The sequence below is a fragment of the Puntigrus tetrazona genome, chromosome 15 (genome assembly GCF_018831695.1).
Source record: "Puntigrus tetrazona isolate hp1 chromosome 15, ASM1883169v1, whole genome shotgun sequence".
In the NCBI taxonomy this organism is placed as follows: Eukaryota; Metazoa; Chordata; class Actinopteri; order Cypriniformes; family Cyprinidae; genus Puntigrus; species Puntigrus tetrazona.
Window position 1 is genome coordinate 15,352,389 of NC_056713.1, and position 22,359 is coordinate 15,374,747.

The following is a 22,359-nucleotide window of genomic DNA, read 5'->3' on the forward strand; positions in this document are numbered from 1 at the left end:
TTGTCAAACATTGGGAATCTAATGCGGAAAACGCAAGCCTCCATTGAGGAAAAGAGTTATATCTTTAAAAATACAGATCTGGTTGTAGATGTGAGTATGACACCGGTACTAAACCCAGCACACTTGGGTTTGGGTGGAGTTTGCACTGATGGAGATGTAAGATGTGGTGGTTTTAAGTGTGAAAAGTGGTGGAAAATTGATGGTTTGCAGTGTCTGGTGTGTTTTATAAAAGTGATGCAATCAAGCTATTGATGTGAAACAGCGTTGTGTGTTTATAAATAGTACTGTGGTGGTGCCATAAAGCAATGATGGGATTAGAATGTCATACTGTGAATATAGTACTTAATGATGATGTATTTTTTTTTGTTTTTATATATATATATATATATATGTATATGTATGTATGTATATTTTTATATATACAACAGTGTCTATACAGTAGGGCTGCACGATTTTGAAAAAAATCATAATTGATGATTAAGTGTTTATCACAATTTACATTGATGATTATATGATTGCTTAAAGCAACCGCATCCCATATGTTTTAGATGAAAATAAGCTAAAAACAACTGAAAACGTATTGCTTTTCTATAGTATTAAGCCTCAAATGTGAACTGTGCTTCGGATCGGTTTCCTCTTTAAATAAAAAAAGTATTATAATGTTGAACTAAAATGAAAACTATGCAAAATCCCTTAAGATAGCACGTAGAAAGAAAAGAATACATCCTAAGCACACAATGTAATTGCGGCATCCATAATTGTAATTGGGATTAGATTAATTGTGCAGCTTTATTATACAGTACTTTTTTTTTTAAATTAGTTTTTTTTAAATTTTAATGCTTAAAAAATATTATTTTAAAAATAATGGTAACAATGAAGTAAATTAGCATGTGAAGTAAAATATCTAATATTAACCAGTCCAATATAAATATTGATTTAATGAATAAATGTAATGAATTAAAGTTTTAATAAAAGCTGGGTTTCAAATGAGCCGAACACATTGCGTTATTAAATGGGAGGAGTCAAGATAGAGTGGTTGAGTTTGTTTAAGGCTCTCCAGAGAGCTTTGACATACTGTGTATGTTGGAGAGTTTATATATCACCTTGTGCTGCTCTGCGTCTGGAGGCTGGAAGTGTGAATCTGTATCTCTCTTCTGCTCTTTCTCTGTCAGGCTGTGGGCAGTGACGGAATCCGGGTCATGATGGAGAGCGCCCTGACAGCCAGGGACCGGGTGGGTGTGCAGGACTTTGTCCTGCTGGAGAACCACACCAGCGAGGTGGCGTTCATTGAGAACCTCCGCAAACGCTTCAAGGAGAACCTCATTTATGTAAGAGCTGAACTACCGGTGCTATTCCTGCTTAAAGCTCAAAGTCCAGAGTATCTGATCTCTTTTTGTCTGTTTTTCTATTACAGACGTACATTGGCTCAGTGCTTGTGTCCATGAACCCCTACAAAGAGCTGGAGATCTACACTAAACAGCACATGGAGCGATACAGGGGCGTCAATTTCTATGAGGTCTCACCTCACATGTAAGCTATCAGCAACACAAAATTATTACCCCAATTCTGATCTCTTTTATTATGCATATTAGTCTAATAGGATGGGTAATGGTTAGGTTTTTGTTAAACAAGGGCCCTGTCCTAAATCACACGGTAAACCATCAGGGTCTTTAATGACTTAAAGCTGCTTTGATTGTCAGATAGAAGTCTTTGACACATGGCTTTTGCAATTTGTCAACAATGGTTAGATTTGTCAGGCATGTAAACTTGCGTCCTTATGGTAGTTGTTGTGCTTATTTAACTTTTTTATTAGTATTTATTTATTTTTCCCCTAAAAATATCAGAAATCATTTTTGAGATAGTGGTTGTCCAATATTTGGCATTTTTGCATGTTGCATGTTTGCAACATCTGCATGTTTTTCAGTTTTGGCCCGATTTGTCAGAAACAAGACAATTTATTTGTTTTTTTTTGAGAAATATTATAATATGATTACAGAATCAAAAAGTTCCCATCTAAAAAAAATTGTTTATTCATTTTCCAAAGATGTATTCATAATTTTGTGAACATTGTAAAGTTCACAAAATGTGAATGATATATAATTAATAAAACACAAAAAACAGAACAAATTGGCTTGAAAAACGAATTCTCTTCCACATATTAGCTCTACAAAATTTGGGTGAACATTTCTGTTGACTGCTCGTCATCAAATGCAAATTGCATTATATAGTATTACTATTAATATGCGAAATGCTTAATCTACCCGGTGGAGCTTGTTTATCTTCCTTGTTGTCCTCCGTTAGTGAAGAGGAAATTCCTTTGGAATATCTGCAAGGAATGTTGAGGACTATAAACTGAAGTCCTGCTACAGTCGCAACATTCACAGACTCTTATCTGTAAGCTTTCAGTTATCTGGAGGGATAAAGAAAAGTATAAGGTTATGCTTCAAGCAAAGCGGTCCCTACACCCGCTGTACCACTGTGTTCATCTTGCACTAATAGCAGATGTGTAAAAGTGATGAAAGCATTATCTCAGCTTTCGTACAGACTGAAAAAACACAGACCCTCTCTGGTGTAACTCAGGTCCGTCCTCGCTGAGCTTTTCCTCTGTTTACACAACAATGTTACTGACACCCGAATGTCCATTTGGGTTCTAGCAAAGGAATGTGTTATTTTAATGCGGGAAAGGAAGCACCACTGCACATACATTATGCCTGGCTTTCACAGACAAGGCTTAAGTTAGTCCCAGGCTAAAATGCAGTATTGAAAATATCTTTCTCTGACATATCTTAAAATATATCATTTCTGTGTCAAGATGTTTTCTAAGGCATTTATGTAAAAATTGCTTAAATATTTTTATTTAACTTAGGTCTAGTCCCGACTAAGCCCTGTTTATGAAACTCTGCCTATAAGAACCAGAAAGATTATTCAAAATTTTAAGGGCATGCACAAATTCATGTACTGTGATAGAAATAACAGCTTAATAGAATAACTAAATGGAAATAATAAAATAGTAAATATTTTAAACATTATAAATATACATTTTAATTATAATTTAATAACATTTTCATGTAAAAATACATTTACTGATTTAATTTCTTAAAAACAATTGACACATTCTCTGTTCAGTTATGCCGTTGCTGATAATGCGTATCGCTCCATGCGGACCGAGAGACGGGATCAGTGCATCCTCATCTCCGGTGAGAGCGGTGCTGGCAAGACCGAGGCCTCCAAAAAGGTTCTGCAGTACTACGCCGTCACCTGCCCTGCCAGCGAGCATGTGCAGACCGTCAAAGACCGCCTGCTACAATCCAACCCTGTGCTGGAGGTAAAAATGTACACGGCTCGACTAACCCCGCATGACATACAATTTCACTAATCTCCAAATGCCAGCGTATAGTGGTGAGATCAGCTGTAATTGTTGCCCTGGACCGTCGTCACAGAGCAAAATGACTCTCAACGATGCCAAGGAAAAGACGGCGGGTTTATTCTGAGCACTTCGTAGTCTTTGTAAACCATCGGCAGTAATTATACCCCACTGTTATTATCTGTGCGATAAGACTGGCGCACACGGAAGCGGCGCAGACGACCGTTCTGCCAGATGTTTTGCAGATGTGCTGCTTCCCTGTAAGCTAGCACATCTAGTTAAGCATTCGTATAATCCCATTTGTCTAAAACTAAATAGCTTGCTTTTCTGTGCCTGTAATATCCTTCCCATCGCTGTTTGTTTTCCTTCTCTCAGGCTTTTGGTAATGCAAAAACTCTACGGAATGACAATTCCAGTCGCTTTGGGAAATACATGGACATTCAGTTCGACTTCAAGGTGAGTTCACTCGCGTGTTGTTATTGCAATGTGATCGTCATTAAGTGATCAAACAAAGCTCACCTCTCCGTTGCTGTGATCCACCTTCTGTCGATACACCTTTTACCCTCACAATGCTCTCCTTGGTTTTGGGGATTTGGCTGCATCCACCTTTACCTGTTTGTCTGTGACATTATGCGTGTTTGCATGCGTGTCAGAAACCCGGTATTATCCCCTCTGCTTCTCCCTTTGGGTGTCCCCGTTGGCAGGGCGCTCCCGTAGGAGGTCACATCATTAACTACCTGTTGGAGAAATCACGTGTCGTGCACCAGAGCCACGGCGAGAGGAACTTCCACATCTTTTATCAGCTTATCGAGGGAGGAGAGGATGATCTGCTGAGGAGGCTGGGCCTGGAGAAGAACACCCAGCAGTACCAGTATCTGGTGAAGGTGAGAGATGGACCTCACACTCTTGTTATGATTTCTGCAGATGTCTGAGGTTTAGAGAAGAATGTACGTTTAAGAAAAAGCTGTTAACACGCATGCTTCAGCCACACTAGGTTATACTGGTTAAGTAAAAAAAAAAAAAAAGTATAATTATAACTTTGCGTCTTCTATTTGCAGTGTTGGGAAGGTTACTTTAGAAATGCTTTAACATTTGACATCTATCAATGCCTTGGGAGAAAAACACCAAATAAATAAAGCATATGCATAAAAGTGAAAAAAAACAAAACCGTTAATAAATAAGCATGTCCAATTCTTTGTCCTAAACTCTTGAAACATTGGTGTCTCGTATTTTAGAGCAGGCAATGCAATTTGGAAAATAAAATAGATTACATCTGTATGTGTGTTAAAATTTTCAGATGTAAGCCCATTTGTTATTGTTAACACTTTAAAAGTAACTGTAATTAATTTTTTTTCCTTTTAACTGTAACAGATCACCGCGCAATACTGCCTACTTTTACTTTTACTGCCTACAATACTATTTTTTTAATACTTTTTTTAATGTTGCATCACTCATTGCTCAGCTGTGACTTTCTCATTATAGCAACTTTTTCTTTTATATCTTTTTTGTTTTTGCAACTTTATATATCACAATGTGACTCTACACCTTGCGTTGCGATGACCTCTTCAAATTTATTATTACAAATTTATCTGTTTATAATATTTCTTAATGTTCATTTATATCTCTCATTATTGACACTATCTCATTTCCTTCAGTTGCAGCTGTTTCTCAAGTGTGTCTTGATATTTTACGTCACAACAGTTTTGCATTTTAAACTCTTTTTTTTTTTATTATTGTACTCAGACGCAGTCAGAAATACCATTTAATGTTAAATACAAATGTCAAAAAAGTCTGATCATATTTTTCAGCTCAGTTTACCACATGCATTTATGTTGGACTTTTGTATGAGTATTCATCATAAACGGCATCATAAATTTTCCCACAAGTATGCAAGAATGTCCCTCTGTTGCTTCCTCTCACTCCCCTGGTGTTTAATAGAGGAAGTCAAGAAGAGCCCCTCCTCTTTTGGTTTCCTCTGTTAAGTTGATTGAGTGTGTGTGAGTTTTTTTTTTTTTTTTTTCTTCTTTTAGGGTAACTGTCCCAAAGTGAGCTCCATAAACGACCGCAATGACTGGAAGATAGTGAGGAAAGCCCTGAGTGTCATTGGCTTCACTGATGATGAAGTGGAGGTACACACACGCACACACACACACACACGCACACACACGCACACACACACACATACACGCTATGAAGAATGACTGAATGTTTTTCACCCAAGAAATAGAAAGTTCTCCCTCTTTATCCAGGCAAACGGTCCTTATTTTTTTCCAAATCTGACATCAGAAACGACACGTTACTTTGTAAACTGTGATCTTTCCTTTCATTCACACCCCGTCCCTTTCTCTCCACAGGAGCTTTTGAACATTATTGCCAGTGTACTACACTTGGGGAATGTCCAGTACGGAGGAGAGGACAGCGGCAGTGCCTACATCACTACAGAGACGCAGATTAAATACTTAGCCAGGGTAACATCGCTGTTCTGTGGCCACATGTGCATGACCTCTGCGTCTAACCATGTTTCCTCTCTTGAGATTACATGACAGGGGGCTGTTTTTTGACCCTTTGTGTGTGTGTGCGTTTGTGACACTGCAGTTGTTAGGTGTGGATGGCACTGTTCTTAAGGAGGCTCTAACCCATAAAAAGATCATTGCCAAAGGAGAAGAGGTACGTTTTCAATTATTTAGAGTGAATTGAGAATTATTGCTAACAGACTGATATCACTATTAGTATTGCTAATACTTGAAGATAGGGATTTTTCTAAGCTTGTTTGTTGAGGGGAAGTCTGCTATTACTATTAATCACATTCATTTTTGTATTCATTCATTTAGATTTTTGGCAGTTTAAAAAAATCCCATAGCTTTATAATAAATGAGGAATCTGAGTCATAGGGAGTAGAATATCATAGAAACTTTGACGTAGGTGGGTACTGAAATTCCACTAACACTGAAATTTCATAATTAATACAAATATTATATTCAATTCAAAGCTTTTATTCTTCCCATCTGTAATAAAATAGTGCTGGTTAGCTTTAAAACCTTTTTTTTTTCCCCAGTGTTTGTTCTGAGCTTTCAGTGTGGAAAAAAAAAAGCGTGTGTATACAATATGTAATAATTATAATGAGCGGTTCCCATTAATCCATTGTGTGTGTTTGTGTTATAGCTGATGAGTCCTTTAAATCAAGAGCAGGCCGCTTCAGCTCGGGATGCCTTATCTAAAGCCATATATGGTCGTACTTTTACTTGGCTCGTCAACAAAATTAATGACTCTCTGGCCTTCAAGGTATGGACTCATTCTGTTGTTAAATACACTATCGGTTTCACGGCCTTTCAAATTCTCTGATAGAGGTTTGGTCACTACATGTGGATGTTTGGCGCCCCCACATGGAGAAAGACTACCAGTCCACTTTCTGGACTATTAGTTTTTCCGATGACTGTTATTAGAACACATTCTCTCCATATGATCTTACAGGCTATGTATGTTTAGTCTGAACGACATGCCACAGCTGTTATATTTCTGGGCTTTTAATGTCTCTCACAGGATGATTCGTTTAACAGTAAGAACGCCTCTGTCATTGGTCTGCTGGATATCTATGGCTTTGAGGTCTTTCAGAACAACAGGTAGAGTATATAATACATAAAATGTAATGACATTAATGTAATTAATTTCTAAAATGTAACAATATATGGTATATTTCATGTTATTGCATATACTTTTATTTTATTGTAAATGTAAATATTGTAAAACTTGTAAATATCTTTAGTAAAAAATGACATTTTATATTATAATATTAAATATTATTATAATTGTCTGACATTTTATTTTCATTTTTTTAATTCTATTTATATTCATACATTCTTCAAACCACTTCTCCTCTGTCGCAGGGATGCCTATAAATTATATATTTTATAGTTACAGTGTAAATAATACATATTTAACGTCAGCATTTAATACTTTTTCACCATGAGTATTTTTAAAATATTTTATTTGTGAAGATATGATGTAGTGCACTTTTAGAGATTTTGAATCTATATATCTATATAATGTTAAATTGAGAGTAGAATCAAACTAATTTTCAGAGATTACTCACTCCACCTCTCTTTGTCTGTTTATTTAGTTTTGAGCAGTTTTGTATCAACTATTGTAATGAGAAGTTGCAGCAGCTCTTCATTGAACTGACTCTGAAGTCAGAGCAGGAGGAATATGAAGCCGAGGGAATCACGGTGAGAATTCCCCGAAACACATAATGCTTATGCATACTACACACACACACACACACACACACACACACACACACACACACACACACACAGAGAGCTCAGCGTATGTTACTCATGTGCGGGGTGTGCTGGAATGGGGTCTCAGTCACAGCTCAATGGGCACATTATGGGCAAACATGTGCCGTGGGCTTTATTTTCATGCTGTTAGTATTATAATGCCGACCGATTAAACATTGTGACGCATAGACTGTTAAAGAAAGCCTGTTTGTGGCCTGGATTCACAAGTAGGCTGGGAATGCTCTTGTTTTTGCATTCCTTGAATTTTACAGCAAAAACAATATCACAAATCTTGAATATTTACCTCTTAGTTCCAATGCAGTAATGCTCGTGTTTTTGCATTCTTCAGTGGGAGCCTGTGCAATATTTTAACAACAAGATCATTTGTGATCTTGTGGAGGAGAAGTTTAAAGGAATCATTTCTATCCTGGTAAGAAGGCTCGGTGCAGACTTACATTTAAGATATTGAGCCTTGTTTTAAGCTGTATATATCTAATATTATTTACTGCTGTTTCTGTAGGATGAAGAGTGTCTCCGGCCTGGAGATGCCAGTGACATCACCTTCCTGGAGAAGCTTGAGGACACTGTCGGTGGCCACGCGCACTTCCTAACGTCAGTCACCCCTCCTTCGACCTAACACCTACAAAATCTTGAGCGTTTGAAAGCTGATATATGAATGATATTTACACATCTGCCTCTACCACATTACAGTCACAAGCTGGCGGATGGAAAAACCCGTAAAGTGATGGGTCGTGAGGAGTTCAGGCTGATCCACTACGCAGGAGAAGTCAACTACAATGTGAAGGGTCAGTTATTGAACAGAGGCCAGCGATAAATATTAAGAAACAGAAAGAGTGCGCCGTTGAACAAAAGCGGGCACTTATGCCCACAGACTTTTCCCAGGCAGAGCGTTGACTGACGTCACGGTGTGTTTTCCATCCTCTAGGATTCCTGGACAAGAACAATGATCTCCTTTTCAGAAACCTGAAGGAGGTGAGGGAACAGGCCCAGAACATATAAATAAATAAATAAATAAATATTATAAAATAAATTGCATCTAAAATAAAAAAAGTGTTTCCATAACATATTAATACATTATGTAAACATAAAAATGTAACACATAATAAAAAATATAATGCATATATAGTTTTTGTTTGTAAAGGTGTACTCTGTATATTTATGTCTATATAATTAAGATTTTTTTATATTAAACAAATTTATCTGTAATATAAATAGTAGAAATATAAATTTATATTCTATATAAGAAAAGTGCACCATATCTGGGCTAAAATTGTAATGTTTCTCTTTTCAGGTCATGTGTATGTCTGAAAATAAAATCCTCACTCAGTGTTTTGACCGAGAAGAACTCACAGACAAGAAACGCCCAGAGACGGTATCTATCTTTCTGGCTGTTTAAATATCGGTCCATCTATCCATCCAGTTAATATCCAAAAAGCAACTCTCAAGTGTAATTTAAATACTGCTATTTCTAGAAGGTCAAATGTTGTTTGTTCAGTTTGTGAATCAGTTCATAGTGGCATTTATACATGAAGTACAGCAGCTTGGCGACAGTCCATGAAATTGCGAATCTCTGCTTGCCACCCACTCTAAGAGGAATGCCCTGACACTGTGGTACCTCTTCACTCCATGTGACTGCGTGCAGCCCTGAATCCCCCCGGTCGCAGTGCCCACTCCGCAGAGCTCCATTGGTTGAGTGTGGGTGGGCTGCTGTATAGTTGTTTGCTTGCATTGTTGACCACTGGCTTGTCCCACATTGTCACTGCCTGGCTGGACTTGCACACTGTGACTTGTGTTCTTGCTCGTTCTCACTGGCCGTCTGTTTTTCTTAATCTCTCGTTCGTCTGACTCGCTGCGACCAGGCAGCAACCCAGTTCAAGACCAGCCTGGCGAAGTTGATGGAAATCCTGATGTCTAAGGATCCGTCTTACGTGCGCTGCATCAAGCCTAATGATGCCAAGCAAGCAGGTTTGTGAGCAGTTTTCTGTGCTTGAGTTTTAGTGCCGTTTATCGCTTGTTTGTGCTCATGCTTTGCACCTATTCCCTTTCCATGGGACAGTGTTTTCATGCTATTGAATGACAGTATAACGGTAGTTTAAATAATTGTTTTAATATTATTGCCATATTCATTATACATGGTATTGATATGGCACTCCAAGGTATGTAGAATATTGTATAGTATTACATGACATGAGAATAATTAATATAATGATTTATTGTACAAATGATAATTTATTGTAGAATGTATTGTTTACTTTTATTATGTAAATAAACATTTAACTGTTATTAAATATTGATAAACCAAACTGCTACGCATGGAAACAATACATGAAATTATGAAATTGTAAAAACTATCTATCAGCCATTTTTTCTTCTTTGTGTGCTGTAATGGATTCATTGTTCAAACTGCAGTCATTCGTTCCCTCACTGATTCTCTCTTACTTCATCAGCTCCTTTGTTTTGACCTTGTCTTTTGTTTGTTAATAAGCTCTTATCTTCATAAATGGTGGCAAATCTGTAGTTTTGTACATAATTTACATATTACAAAGCCTCATTAAACTCTAATTTTTCTGTCTCTCTACAGGGCGTTTTGATGAAGTCCTCATCAGACACCAAGTAAAATATCTTGGTCTGATGGAAAACCTTAGGGTGAGGAGAGCTGGCTTTGCATATCGCCGTCGCTACGAGACCTTCCTGCAGAGGTTGGCATGTTTTTAACACTGAATCATTTCAAGCCCTGTTGGGTATCAAAACATACCTGATAATGGTAACCCACAATACTCTTTTAACTTCTAGTTCGTGCTAGCCTGAAGAAATTTTGCTGACGTAGGGTATTTTTCAGCAAGGCTCTCACAAAAAAGTTTTATTTGTAAACTCTTCACACTTTCTAATCCTCTTTTAAAAGCTCAGCGCTTCCTGTGATAATTAAGGTCAAAGGGAACAATCAGTGTGTTGAAAAAAAAAAAAAAAAAAAAGTGATTCCTCTTTCTGCTTAAAATGTACTTGAGTTTTGTGGGTAATGCTCGTGATTTCCTGTTTCAGGTATAAATCCCTGTGTCCAGACACCTGGCCGAACTGGGACGGCCGTCTGGTCGATGGAGTTTCCACACTCGTCAAGCACCTTGGCTACAAACCCGAGGAATACAAACTCGGCAGGTTCGCTGCACAAATATGCGTTTAAATTTCTAACTTCCGTTATAAAAGTATTTTAAAAATTCAGTGTTCTTTGTGTGGTTTCAAAAAGCCCTTTTTGTTTTAAAGGACCAAAATCTTCATCCGCTTCCCCAAAACCTTGTTTGCAACCGAAGACGCTCTAGAAGTCAGAAAACACAGCCTTGGTATGAGCAATATTCGAAGACCTATCGTGTAAAGACTGGAATACACTACACGACTTTTAAACGTTTTTTTAAACTCAACAAACGTGTTCTAAAATCAGCTGAAAATATCAAACATGTTTGTTAACCTCCAACTGCACACAAAGTCCGAAGTTAAAAAAATCGCAGTCTGTGACCATCTGAGACATTACCGGATTTTCTGTGTAATCTATCATCTTTAATCTGGAGACTGGCTCCGACTTTCCACAACTGGTGTCAACTTGTTCAGACTTTAAAATCAAGGGGAAAATCACGGCGAAAATGGCGTAGTGTATTCCAGACTTAACTCTTCACTGGATGGTCCGCCTAAACTTAACCTCAACAAACTGTTCTTTATTGCACAGCTACCAAACTTCAGTCATCCTGGAAAGGCTACAGTCAAAAAACCAAATATCGTAAAATGCGTCAATCAGCTATCAAGATCCAAGCCTGGTGGAGAGGTATTTTGGCCCGCAGGGAAGCGAAGCGTAGGAGAGAGGCTGCCAACACCATCCGCAGGTCTGTGTGCGTGACATGACTAGTATAACACTCAGTGATGTGATTCTGGCCAGTGAGATAACCTGTCTGTGGTCATTCTTACAGGTTCATCAAAGGCTTCATCTACCGCCACCAGCCACGGTGTCCAGAGAACGAATACTTCTTGGACTATGTTCGCTACTCGTTTCTAATGAAGTTGCACAGGAGCCTGCCTAAAACCGTTTTGGATAAGAGCTGGCCAACGCCACCTCCCGCCCTCATTGAGGTGAGATATGTCTGTCAATCATTGTATAACCATTGACCTTCATAGACGTGAGCTGAGGGATAATGCCTTCCTTTCGTTCACAGGCTTCAGAGCAGCTCCGCAAACTTTGCATGCAGAATATGGTGTGGAAGTACTGCAAGAATATCAACCCGGAATGGAAGCACCAGGTGTGTTGTTTTATATATATTTTTATTTTTTATGTATTTTTATTTTAATTTGTATTTTATATTGATCTTTTTTTTTCTTTTGTGTTTTAAAAAGGTTTTTTTATTTATGCATTTAATTGTAGGGATATTGTAAATTAATCTAGAATGAAAGTGCCTGTTGTTACATTTTACATGGTTTTATATATACTTGTGTGTGTAGCTTATTATTAGTCCAATTTTGTTTTTTATATTTGAATATTTTTTTGTTTATTTTGTTTGTTCAGTTAGTAAAAAAAATGCTTTATCTATTGCAGTTGGAGCAGAAGATGATCGCAAGTGAAATCTTTAAGGACAAGAAGGACAACTACCCACAAAGTGTCCCAAAACTTTTTGTGGGCACGAGACTTAGTGAGTTTTCAGCTTTCATCTCACTTTGAAGACACATTTCCTGTGTGGTATATTCTAATTTGTTTTCTGTGTGCGTCAAAAGATGGTGAGGACATCAACCCTAAAGTGCAACAGGCTCTGGGGAACGAGAAGATGAAGGTTGGTTGAACTCTGGGCTGTTTGTTCGGGAAATCTCTCTGTAATGCGGTTCAGACTGTGGTTCGCAACTACAGCAGCTCATCGCTTTATTGAAAAAAGAAAAAATGAAAATTAATATATGATTTCCTACATATTAACTTCTTCCCAGTGTCTGCTCAGACAACATACAGTACTGTACATGACAAGCATATATGATAATAGGCAGTATGTGAAGAAATTGATTCTGCTAATAAAATCCGTCCTTTCCCACAGTATGCTGTTCCGGTGACTAAATATGATAGAAAAGGATACAAAGCACGCAACCGACAGCTCCTGCTCATGGCGAACAGTGCCATCATTGTGGAGGAGGCCAAGCTCAAACAGCGCATCGACTACAGCACGCTGAAAGGTGAGGAGGAAGAGAGAATGGCCCAGCCTAAATAGTTTTTATGCTTAATTTGACTATACTATGGTATGATTGCATTGTAAATGCGAGTAAAAAACATTATCGGTAAGAGCAGATAGCTTTCATACCAATTGTAAGGCGCACCATTCACACGAAACAAATCAGAGACTGTGTTTTCGAAGCAGACTCAAATGCTTTATTCAGAATTTTGTCCAAATGGAATTTAAAAGAAAATGTAGTGTGCTATATGACAAAACCATTAATCACAACAAATTAAAAACTGACACACCGCTTCTGTTTTATCTGTAGGGATTTCTGTCAGTTCCCTGAGTGACGGCATGTTTGTTCTCCATGTTGCTTGTGAAGACAATAAGCAGAAAGTAAGTCTAAAAATCACTTACTTGCTTTTTAATTTCCTTAAGTGCTAAACGAACAGCTTTCAGAGTGAATATATGAACTTTATTGGTGTCGCAGGGTGATGTGGTGCTTCAGAGCGAGCATGTCATTGAGGCGTTAACCAAAGTGGCCATCTGTGCTGACAAGATGAACAGCATTAACATTAACCAAGGAAGGTGAGGGGTTTTTAAAATACCGTTTTAGGCAGATTTACGTTTATGAAATTATGCTTTAATTAATAAAACTATTGCTTTCCCTCTTATGAACAGCATAAAGTTCAGTGTGGCGCAAGGAAAAGAAGGGATCATAGATTTTACATCTGGCTCAGAATTGCTGATAGCCAAGGCTAAGAATGGACACCTTTCTGTGGTGAGCACTGCTTTTTAAATCAAGAGTGTTTCAGTGAGAAGAAAACCGATATATATATATATTTTTTTTATTTCTCAGACTGCCCCTCGCCTCAACTCAAGATGATGGACAAGTCACGACCAAGCACTTCCTGCGTTCTCACAGGATCTTCCAGATACGCTCCTTAGTTCATCAATCACATGACTAAAGGCGGAGCTTCTCTCTGCCAATCAGACGCCAGCCAGCTGCACCAAAGGCCTCTGCTTTAAGTTGTGAAAATCCAGCAAACGTATTTATGTTTTGGGGGATTAATACTGTTATATTATGATTTTATATGTCAAAAAGCCAAGAAATAACAATATATATGTGCGTTTCCTGCACTGTCTTTATCTAGCTTATTTGGGAATTTATTTTTTTTTAAGAGAAGGTGTGACCTCAGACATGCTAATGAGGTAAATCAGGGTTCATAATGAGTAGTTGTCAGCTTTGGTTCTATTTATGTTCCCCCGTGATTACTTTTACTTTTCTTGAATTCTGCAATCCAAATCTACTCAGAAACAATACACTTTTGCGTTCATAGGAACTATTAATTACTTTTTGCGTAGACTTGAGCTGTTAAACCTGTTCTACACACTATTTGTGCGGCATAATTTTGCTCATAAGTTATTAATATTAGTTGATGTGTTAATAAAGAAGGACAAACTTTTAGGGGGCGTGTACCAAGTGCATTGAAGGTGCGTGTTATGTATGTAAAGCTATTGAAAGAAATCTTAATATTGATGGAAAGAATCCACATTCTATGTCCAGTGATGGTAACTATGCAAGAAAACCACCCTGTTTTTTACATTATGGTTCATGCATTATTAATTTTTCCCTTTAAGGGTTCCATCTGGGTTCAGAGATCAGTTCATTTATTTTCTCAGTTCCAAATCTGTGCCTCAAAATGTTAGAAAGTATCTTTGATGAGATAAGTGTTCCTGCAAAAATGAGAAGAAATCCAGTGATGGACAAACGATGGAGTGTGTAGAGTCGTCTTTCCTCGCGCTCTCCAGTGATGGATCGCTCAGGCTTTGTGCTCCTAATACACTGGACACAATAATCTCTCATTCTAACGCCATTTCCCTCATTAGCACTGCTCTAAGCTCACTGCAAAGCTTGTGAGAGATGTTCTTAGCCATAATAGTAGGGTAAGTTGTGTGTTATCTACGAAACAATGTGTAACTTGGCTGGTTTGTGTATATGTAGATAAAAGGTAACAAAGCATTATTAAATGTTCGCAAACCAAATCTAAATGTTGTTTTAAAACCTAAAAAGTGGAAATTTGGCATACCCTTTGCACTGTAGGATTCCAGGCACCTAAAACTCTCGATGGCACAATTGTTTTTTCAAAGGAGAATGTTCAGAGAAACATGGCACATCAATATAGCTGAGGATGCTTTAAAAGAAAACAATGAAAGGAAACACTTTAAATGCTGGTGTATGCATAAGTGCCGCATGTAATGTATTTAGAACAAACATTTTTGACATTTTTATATATATATATATATATATATATATATATATATATATATATATATATATATATATATATACACACACCCTATCCTGTCCACACAAACTTTTAGCCCCCCAAGTTGAGATGTAATTCACATTTGTGATTTTGTTTTATACTTTTTGTGTAAAAAAAAAACCTTGAAGAAATCTGTCATTTTGAAGCAAACTGACAATGTATTTGAGCATATTAAAGCTGATTTAAAAAAAAAAGAAAAGAAAGAAAAAGCATTGCCTTGTCAGCTCTTTCTTATAGCATGTATTGGAATGGCCTTTTTATGCAGCATTTTTTAATCTAGTGGGTAATAAAGGCAATATTACTATTCGCTTGGCAGCAAATTAAATTGCTAATATCCAGGAAAGGAAGAACGGGCGACTGAGAAAATGGTGGTGTCATTATGTCACTATCTTGTTTTTCCAGACCAAACACCTGTACGTTAAACTGTAGGTGTTAATTACTTCTGAATGTGTGAGCGATTTAAAATCACCAGCTTTCTCTGGTAAACCGAAACCAGCCACGTAAAATAAATGAGACGGTTCAGAGAAGAGCACGAGTGTCTGGCTCTGGGCGGAGATCCTTCAACTTCTTGTATTCTGCTGTTGCACAATTTACTTGTGTGTCAGGTGACTTTGAGAGCAGTACATACGGAGCATTTCGTAGTTTAGACTACCGAAAAGTTAGTTTTACCGTAGCGATGAACATTTGGCTCATTTAGTAACGCTAATCGACAGAATTGGGATTTGTCAAGATATCGTTTGTAAATAATACGCGTATGTTACTCTGCTCAGAGTAGTTTCACTTTCATCCGCTGTTTAATCAATGAAATTCTGCGGAAGTGAGAGAATAATGTTGTAAGTTGGTTTATTATTATTTATTAAATCATTTCGCTTTGTGTTTTTTCGATGTGGTTGTTTGGAACTATCAAAATATCCATTGTGTGTACATGAATTATACATTTGATGTGTGGTAGCCTATATTCGCGCGAAACTTTTGTTGTCTTGTCAGTTCATCCTAACCTTAAAGTAATATTCATATACGTTCCAATTAAGTAATCGTGACAGCATTTGTTATCGATTTACGGCAGATACCGATTTAAAAAAAAAAAAAAACCCATGGGCGCACTGTTGCCATGGTCACCTACTCAAACCGCACTTATTTGTGAGCTTGTTAAAATAAATAGGCTAAATAAACATTGTGAGCTTGATATTGTTTTTAAATCGTTGTTCAAAATGCAGCTGAAATAATGTAAACGGAACTAATTCTTTTAGGTTTTGACTTAATGGTTTTGTTTTCTTTGGGAGCAAGGCCAGGCCTTAATTAGGGAGCTCCAAACTCCCCCACAATCAGGAAGCTTTTAAAGTGATGGCTGTTGGGTCCTGTAGCACAGAGATTCAACAGCGTCGCGTGGAGCTGGTGGAGAACTACAGCGAACACCTGACACGCCTTCTGGACATACTGTTTAATGTAGGAGCGGTGACCGAGGAGGACCTCAGTCTTATTAGAGGTTCGGCTGTTCGAGGCGAGCGAGAATGTATGAGAGTTCTGCTGGATGTGCTAAATGGGAGAGGAGAAGAATCATGCAGGGCTTTCCTCTACGTACTACCAAGTGTTCAAGATGAGACCATCAAACTTGGACAGGCCAACAGGCAAGAGCATCTCAAAAAACACAAGGAAATCTTGGCTAGACAGCATGGCATGGTGGACTATCTTAGCATCAGAAGGCAGACTTTGGGACAAGATGAGATGGGATGCTGGACTGATATCACCTTCTCAAGACAAGCTGGTTACGCATCGTCTTCTCAATGCCGACATGAGTCAGCAGGAGTTGGGGACGCTTTCCGGACACGAGCGGATGAGATCTGCATTTTCAAGGACGTATATGAGAATCTGCTGAGCAACCCATCAAATGGTGTGAATATGCTATCAGGAGTTGCTGGAAGTGGGAAAACCACGGTTGTGAGACGCCTGGTGCAAGAGTGGGCTGCAGAAACAAACTCGTCCAAGATTGTCCTATCTCTGTCCTTTCGTGAGCTAAATCTCATAACTCAAGAGCAGAGCCTGCAGGACCTGCTCTTGGATCACTACATCCACCTGAAACCTTTCCTGCCCGAGTTACTCAACTCAAACCCAACACAGTTTTTACTCATCTTAGATGGTCTGGATGAGTTCTGTTACCCTCTTAATTTCGAACACACTCCCAAGTGTTCAGATCCTGAGCGGGTGCAGCCTATACAGTCCATTGTGGTCAACTTAATCAAGGGAAATCTCCTTCCAGGAGTGTCCATTTTCCTTACATCGCGACCTCATGCGGTCACCAAAGTTCCTCCAATTCTGGTCAGTCAGTTTTACAGTCTGCTCGGTTTCTCTGTAGCTCAACAGAAGCAGTACTTTGAGCAAAACTGCAGTTCTTCCGAGGCCGCCGAAGCAGTTTGGGCTTCAATTTCATCCCATAAACCCCTTCTACTCATGTGCCATATTCCTGCATTCTGTTGGATTGTGTCCACCGCCTTGCATGATGGCGGCTCCTGCCTTTACCCTGATACTGTAAGTGCCAATTCAGGAAAAAAAGGAGGCCTTGAGGAAGCCAACCAACCAAACTCTTTATTAGGACCTTCTGAGGAGAACTCCAAACCAGTCACGATCTCCGAAATCTACTGCTGCTTTGTTAAATCCATCTTGCTATTCCATGTGCAAGGGCGTAGCGAGGGCACCCATCACAACAGGCTTCAGCAGGCCCCTCACGTTCTTGGCGAAATGCAGCCTATACTCAAAAGCTTGGGAGCTATGGCCTTCAAAGGCCTCCTGGAGAGACGGTTCATCTTTGAAAGCTCTGATTTGAACTCCTTTAATCTGGATAGCACCAATCTCTCACAGGTTTTCCTCTCAGAGATACTTAAAGAGGATCGAGCATCCCTCACCTTTGAAAAAGGCTTCCATTTTATCCACACCAGCGTGCAGGAGTTCCTCGCTGCTCTGTACTATGTTCTCCAGTCACTCTCAGGATCAGATCCGTTTTCAGGCCTCAAACCAAGCACAGGCCGCTATCTTCAGTATGCATTTAAACACATGGCATCAGCTTTAAATAAATTCAGCAGACCGCAGCGTCTTTTCTACAGACACATTAAGAAAGCCCTGCGTTGTGGTGAACGACATCAGTCTGGACACATGGATCTTTTCAGCAGGTACCTTTTAAAACTGTTGTCATATTAAATGCACTGGCAGGTCAATGATGGGAAATACATTACAAATGCAATTTGAATCGCTGTTGTACTCTCAATTGTAAGTCGCTTTGGATAAAAGCGTCTGCAAAATGACTAAATGTAAATGTAAATGTAAATGCAATTTACAAATACAGTGTCTTTGCAAAGGCTAGTTTATGTTTTTGTATTTACTATTAATTCATTTCATAACTGACCAGTTATTTCCACTTATTCAGGTTTGTATGTGGCCTGCTGGTTCCCAGAACACGTCTCATCCTAAATGGATTTTTTCCTGATGGGCAGAATATGCATCTGCTTCGTTGCCAGCCTTCTCCAGACCCGACTCCACCTTTTCTTCTCCATCTCTTACACTCTCAACTCCAGAGCTCCACCCTCAGCCCAGAGAGGCAGGTCAATGTTTGTCACTGTCTGTATGAGGCCCAGGACCCCGGTTTGTCAGAGCGGCTGCAGAGTTGGATGAAAGTTCTTTCGCAGCAGGCCACAGATCGGTCTGGTTCGGTAAACAGGGACTGGAGCGAGCTGGCTTTCCTGTTACAGCTCAGTCCAGACCTTCAGGTTTTAAATTTAGATGCTCAAGGACTTGATGGTGACGGACTACGCCGGCTCCTACCAGTCCTTCCACTTTTTTCAACGCTTAGGTAAATGCTGTAATTATAGGCATAATTGTTTAGATGCGGATGTGACACACTCAGTGTTAAATATATTTTTTTGCGCTTTGTGATAATTATTGTATGTTCTTTACATAAAGCCTAGGTCAGAATCCTCTTGGTTTAGATGGAGCATCTGTATTATCCCTTGTTCTGAGAAACCCAGATTGTCGTATTCAGAGGCTGTGGTAAGTGGGGAAGTTATTTTTGGGAAAAAAATTTTTAATATAAATATAAAAAAATTAAAAATTAATATAAAAATTTTAATATATTAATTTAAAAAACTATGACGTAAATAAAATGTAAAATATAGAAATTAAATTAAAATTACATCTCAAAGACTGTATAAAAAATAATTAAATGTATTAATAAATAGATATAAGTATTTATGCTACAAGCTGAAATTTGTTATAGCTGTGTATGTTTACTCTAGGGTAGTTGCGACAGGACTTGGCTGTGAAGGCCTGAAGATTCTTGTAGAAGCGCTGAAAGAAAACCGCACTGTGACTGATCTCAGGTGAACAATGAGAGGAAAAAATACATACATTTCAGTTAAAAATGCACATATTTTGCACTTAACCTGACTGTTTACAATATCATTCTTTCATTAGAATGGCCATCAATAAAATTGGAGACGTCGGAGCTGGTTATCTTGCAGAATTGTTGACAATAAATCGCACACTGACAGATATCAGGTAAAAGAGACTTATCTCCACAATTTTAATCTCCAAGTTAATATTTATCTTAAAGCTCACTGTGTTCAAACATTCTGCATCCTATAGGCTTCGTGACAACCTAGTGACAGACAAAGGAGCAGAAGTCCTCATGGCTGCCTTGAAAGAGAACACTACATTGGAGTATCTGTGGTAAAAAGCATTCAGAGCTGATTTGCTATAGCCTACTTACTTGTGATTCTGTCCCACAAATATATTTACTGTTCATCGCAGGTTGTTTGACAACAAGTTGACCAAAGATGGCGTCAAGAAACTCAAGGAATTTGCGAAGACCAGACCAAACTTTGACATTAAAGCTTGCATCTGACCCCCAACCAGCAAACCAGCAGAGCAGAAAATGGTTCATGCCAAACATTTTCATTTATACATTGTATTCATACGTTATTTTACATATTGGTGCATTACTTTTTGATACATTACTTTTAATACGTATCAGATTATTAGACAAATTAATAGTTCACCCAAAAGAAAACACCGTCCCACACCGTCGTTTTGATTTTATTATAATAAAAGTAATTTAGTTCGGTGAGAGAACCGACAATTAAAATGTGAACAAGACAATGTCGGAAGAGATTAAAAACGAAATGCAAAAGCACCTGTTAAAATATTTTTATACCTATTTAAACTTCGTGTAAGATATTTGTTATTTTATATTAGGCATATAGCATGGTCTATTTTTATAAATCGCACGGTTCATTTTTAAAACCGAAACTCAAATGAACCCCCACCAGTGTGGTAGCAGTATTACCGATTAACCCACAAACCTGGTAAGGTTACTCAGAGAACTTTAGCATTACATAATTTGCTCACCAACAAATCCTCTGCAACGAATGGGTGCCATCAGCGGATAAATATATCGCAATAAGCAGCAAGTAATCAAAAAACTTAACTCTATCAATTAACGCTTTCTGAAGCAAAAAGCAGCATGCTTTTAATCGAATCTATCATTAAGGTGTGTTTCACTATAAACGGCTATTCCTTTAACGATTCAGGCAACTACTGCCCTCTGCTGGACGTTTAAGGAGCTGGTTTTTGTAGGCTTTATATATACGGTAGGCTGCAATATTTCTAGTTGTTGAGTTTTTTCTTTATAAAAACACTGAATTGCATTTATTTATTTTGTGCAATAATTTTTTTACAGCTTTTATCTAACACCCACACAATCAGATCTGACTTAAGCTTATAGATGTATGATCAATTTTGAGGGACCTAAATGACTTCTCAACACACATCTGTTTTTCTTGCACGTCTTTATAAATGATCGTCTTCCTTCTCGATTCTGCTACAGTGTTTCAGACCAGTTCGACAATGTCTATGCACCAGTTATTGCCCATTTTGTGGGTGCTTTTTACATGCAGAGCTCAGGGCTCCTCTTAGATGCTTCATAAACGGAAGTAAAAATGTAAGTGTAAAATACACAAAGCCAGAGTATTCTTTGGTCATGCATTTATTTTAACGATACCATGTGAAACCGCACTTTTTTTTATCTTACATAATGGTGAAGATATCTAAAACCTACCTAGATAGATAGATAGATAGATAGATAGATAGATAGATAGATAGATAGATAGAACGAGCTTGACTACATTGTGTGGAAAAACTTCTGAGCATGGTTTTCATTAATTACTATGCTATCCATGTCACATAATTTCTACAATTGTTTTCTTTCTGAAAGTTGCATAATATACATAATATAGGTTTATGCATTGTTTGTATCACTGTAACATCTTGAAATGTGAATTGTTATAACAAGTATAATTGCCTACCAATGCTTACAATGCAAAATGCAAAGTGCTGTTATGCAATCATTAAAACAAGATGTACAAATAGATGTCCAATAAACATTATATGGATTCTCCAGACTGCGGTTTGTCATCATCACTTCAAGGTTCAAGCTTCAGGAGCGGTTCCATATATTGATGGCTGCTGCCTTGAATGCAAAACCTTACCTTACATGTAGATTCCCACGTCGGATGTGATAAGTGTCAAACATTGCCTAAGTTTATCGATGTGGGGAAAAGGAGTTTCCACCGGTACTGGAGGAATCCCTCATAAAGGCCCGCTTGTGTCAGTATTTTAATGCAGTTGCTCATTTAAACCACCAGATGCCGACGTGATGTTTTGTGACTCATATCACCTCTTTGTTCCGTTTTACTGCTCAGAAAGTACAAGAAAAAGTCGCTTGTAGTTACCCTGTATTGTGTTCTGTATTTTTACATTTTCTACTCACTAGCCAATATATACCGTGCGAATTAGGCTACCTTTGTTATAAGACCACTCTAAACGCGACTTCAGAAGTCTGAAGGGAGCTTGAACCTGATTCCCCTGAGTTCATGTTGTTCCTTTTTCTTGCGGGGGAAATCGAGACATGTCGATTTCAATTAATATATGCTATAATATGCATTGTGCACGAGCCAGTCGCTCTGGGGTTTTGCAGCAGCCGAATATTACCGGCGAATATCAGATTGACTGCTGTCATGAGAAATCAAGAAGTGATGGCGGTCGTCTTTGTTTCGTTTTTGTGCGTTTTATAAACGCGTAAAAGTCACGAATGGCGATCAAACGCCGTGGCGCGGTAACAGGGACCGCAACCCGGTGCGTGCTGCGAG

At 38.3% G+C, this 22,359-nt stretch overlaps 2 protein-coding genes across 3 annotated transcripts in view; both read left to right on the forward strand.

Annotated features, from left to right (window-relative positions):
- myo1cb (myosin Ic, paralog b) overlaps window positions 1-15,378 on the forward strand; it is a 37,895-nt gene extending 22,517 nt beyond the window's left edge. Inside the window, exons 1-31 of one of the 2 annotated variants that reach the window (XM_043258677.1) lie at window positions 68-90; window positions 1,173-1,328; window positions 1,415-1,530; window positions 3,127-3,325; window positions 3,740-3,820; window positions 4,069-4,248; window positions 5,395-5,493; window positions 5,719-5,832; window positions 5,960-6,031; window positions 6,527-6,646; window positions 6,905-6,984; window positions 7,482-7,587; window positions 7,991-8,071; window positions 8,162-8,253; window positions 8,353-8,447; window positions 8,588-8,634; window positions 8,954-9,034; window positions 9,522-9,627; window positions 10,244-10,361; window positions 10,702-10,815; window positions 10,921-10,997; window positions 11,378-11,531; window positions 11,616-11,775; window positions 11,859-11,942; window positions 12,236-12,329; window positions 12,412-12,467; window positions 12,720-12,855; window positions 13,162-13,232; window positions 13,327-13,424; window positions 13,518-13,617; window positions 13,696-15,378. In XM_043258677.1, the coding sequence (XP_043114612.1) occupies window positions 1,200-1,328; window positions 1,415-1,530; window positions 3,127-3,325; window positions 3,740-3,820; window positions 4,069-4,248; window positions 5,395-5,493; window positions 5,719-5,832; window positions 5,960-6,031; window positions 6,527-6,646; window positions 6,905-6,984; window positions 7,482-7,587; window positions 7,991-8,071; window positions 8,162-8,253; window positions 8,353-8,447; window positions 8,588-8,634; window positions 8,954-9,034; window positions 9,522-9,627; window positions 10,244-10,361; window positions 10,702-10,815; window positions 10,921-10,997; window positions 11,378-11,531; window positions 11,616-11,775; window positions 11,859-11,942; window positions 12,236-12,329; window positions 12,412-12,467; window positions 12,720-12,855; window positions 13,162-13,232; window positions 13,327-13,424; window positions 13,518-13,617; window positions 13,696-13,722 (3,087 nt within the window). In that variant the 5' untranslated portion in view covers window positions 68-90; window positions 1,173-1,199 and the 3' untranslated portion in view covers window positions 13,723-15,378. Of the gene's footprint in view, window positions 1-67; window positions 91-1,172; window positions 1,329-1,414; window positions 1,531-3,126; window positions 3,326-3,739; window positions 3,821-4,068; window positions 4,249-5,394; window positions 5,494-5,718; window positions 5,833-5,959; window positions 6,032-6,526; window positions 6,647-6,904; window positions 6,985-7,481; window positions 7,588-7,990; window positions 8,072-8,161; window positions 8,254-8,352; window positions 8,448-8,587; window positions 8,635-8,953; window positions 9,035-9,521; window positions 9,628-10,243; window positions 10,362-10,701; window positions 10,816-10,920; window positions 10,998-11,377; window positions 11,532-11,615; window positions 11,776-11,858; window positions 11,943-12,235; window positions 12,330-12,411; window positions 12,468-12,719; window positions 12,856-13,161; window positions 13,233-13,326; window positions 13,425-13,517; window positions 13,618-13,695 lie in introns of those variants that run through there. The other variant, XM_043258678.1, reaches the window with a different exon arrangement.
- Window positions 15,379-15,698: 320 nt separating this feature from the next.
- On the forward strand, window positions 15,699-21,610 carry si:dkey-118k5.3 (NLR family CARD domain-containing protein 3). Its single transcript, XM_043259631.1, has 8 exons — window positions 15,699-15,999; window positions 16,454-18,330; window positions 18,585-19,007; window positions 19,118-19,204; window positions 19,450-19,533; window positions 19,628-19,711; window positions 19,799-19,882; window positions 19,964-21,610. The coding sequence occupies exons 2-8, from the start codon at window positions 16,511-16,513 to the stop codon at window positions 20,055-20,057; spliced, it is 2,676 nt and encodes an 891-aa protein (XP_043115566.1). The 5' UTR covers window positions 15,699-15,999; window positions 16,454-16,510; the 3' UTR covers window positions 20,058-21,610.
- The last annotated feature ends 749 nt before the right edge of the window (window positions 21,611-22,359 follow it).